This window comes from Eimeria tenella, genomic scaffold, assembly GCF_000499545.2.
Source record: "Eimeria tenella Houghton genomic scaffold, Eth_scaff2182, whole genome shotgun sequence".
In the NCBI taxonomy this organism is placed as follows: Eukaryota; Apicomplexa; class Conoidasida; order Eucoccidiorida; family Eimeriidae; genus Eimeria; species Eimeria tenella.
In genome coordinates, this window is record NW_013542034.1 from 1243 (window position 1) to 1495 (window position 253).

At 64.8% G+C, this 253-nt stretch overlaps 1 protein-coding gene across 1 annotated transcript in view; it reads left to right on the forward strand.

Annotated features, from left to right (window-relative positions):
- ETH_00037785 (uncharacterized protein) overlaps positions 1–253 on the forward strand; it is a gene marked incomplete at both ends in the record, with an annotated part of 2147 nt that overhangs the window by 1112 nt on the left and 782 nt on the right. Inside the window, one exon of the mRNA XM_013374608.1 lies at positions 8–184. Coding sequence (XP_013230062.1) covers positions 8–184 — 177 coding nt within the window. The remainder of the gene's footprint in view (positions 1–7; positions 185–253) is intronic.

Consider the following 253-nt stretch of genomic DNA (forward strand, 5'->3'; position numbering starts at 1 on the left):
ACAGCAGCAGATGCAACAGCAGCAGATGCAGCAGCAGCAGATGCAGCAGCAGCAGCAGATGCAGCAGCAGCAGATGCAGCAGCAGCAGATGCAGCAGCAAACCATGCTGCACTGGCAGCAGCAGCAGCAACAGCAGCAGCAGCAGCGTAGTAGTCATTCGGGCGGGTGGGGGGTGGGGCAGGGGGTGGGGCAGCAGCAGCTGCCAGCTGCTGCTGCTCCTGCTGGCTGCGCCCCACCGCCTCAGCAGCAGCAG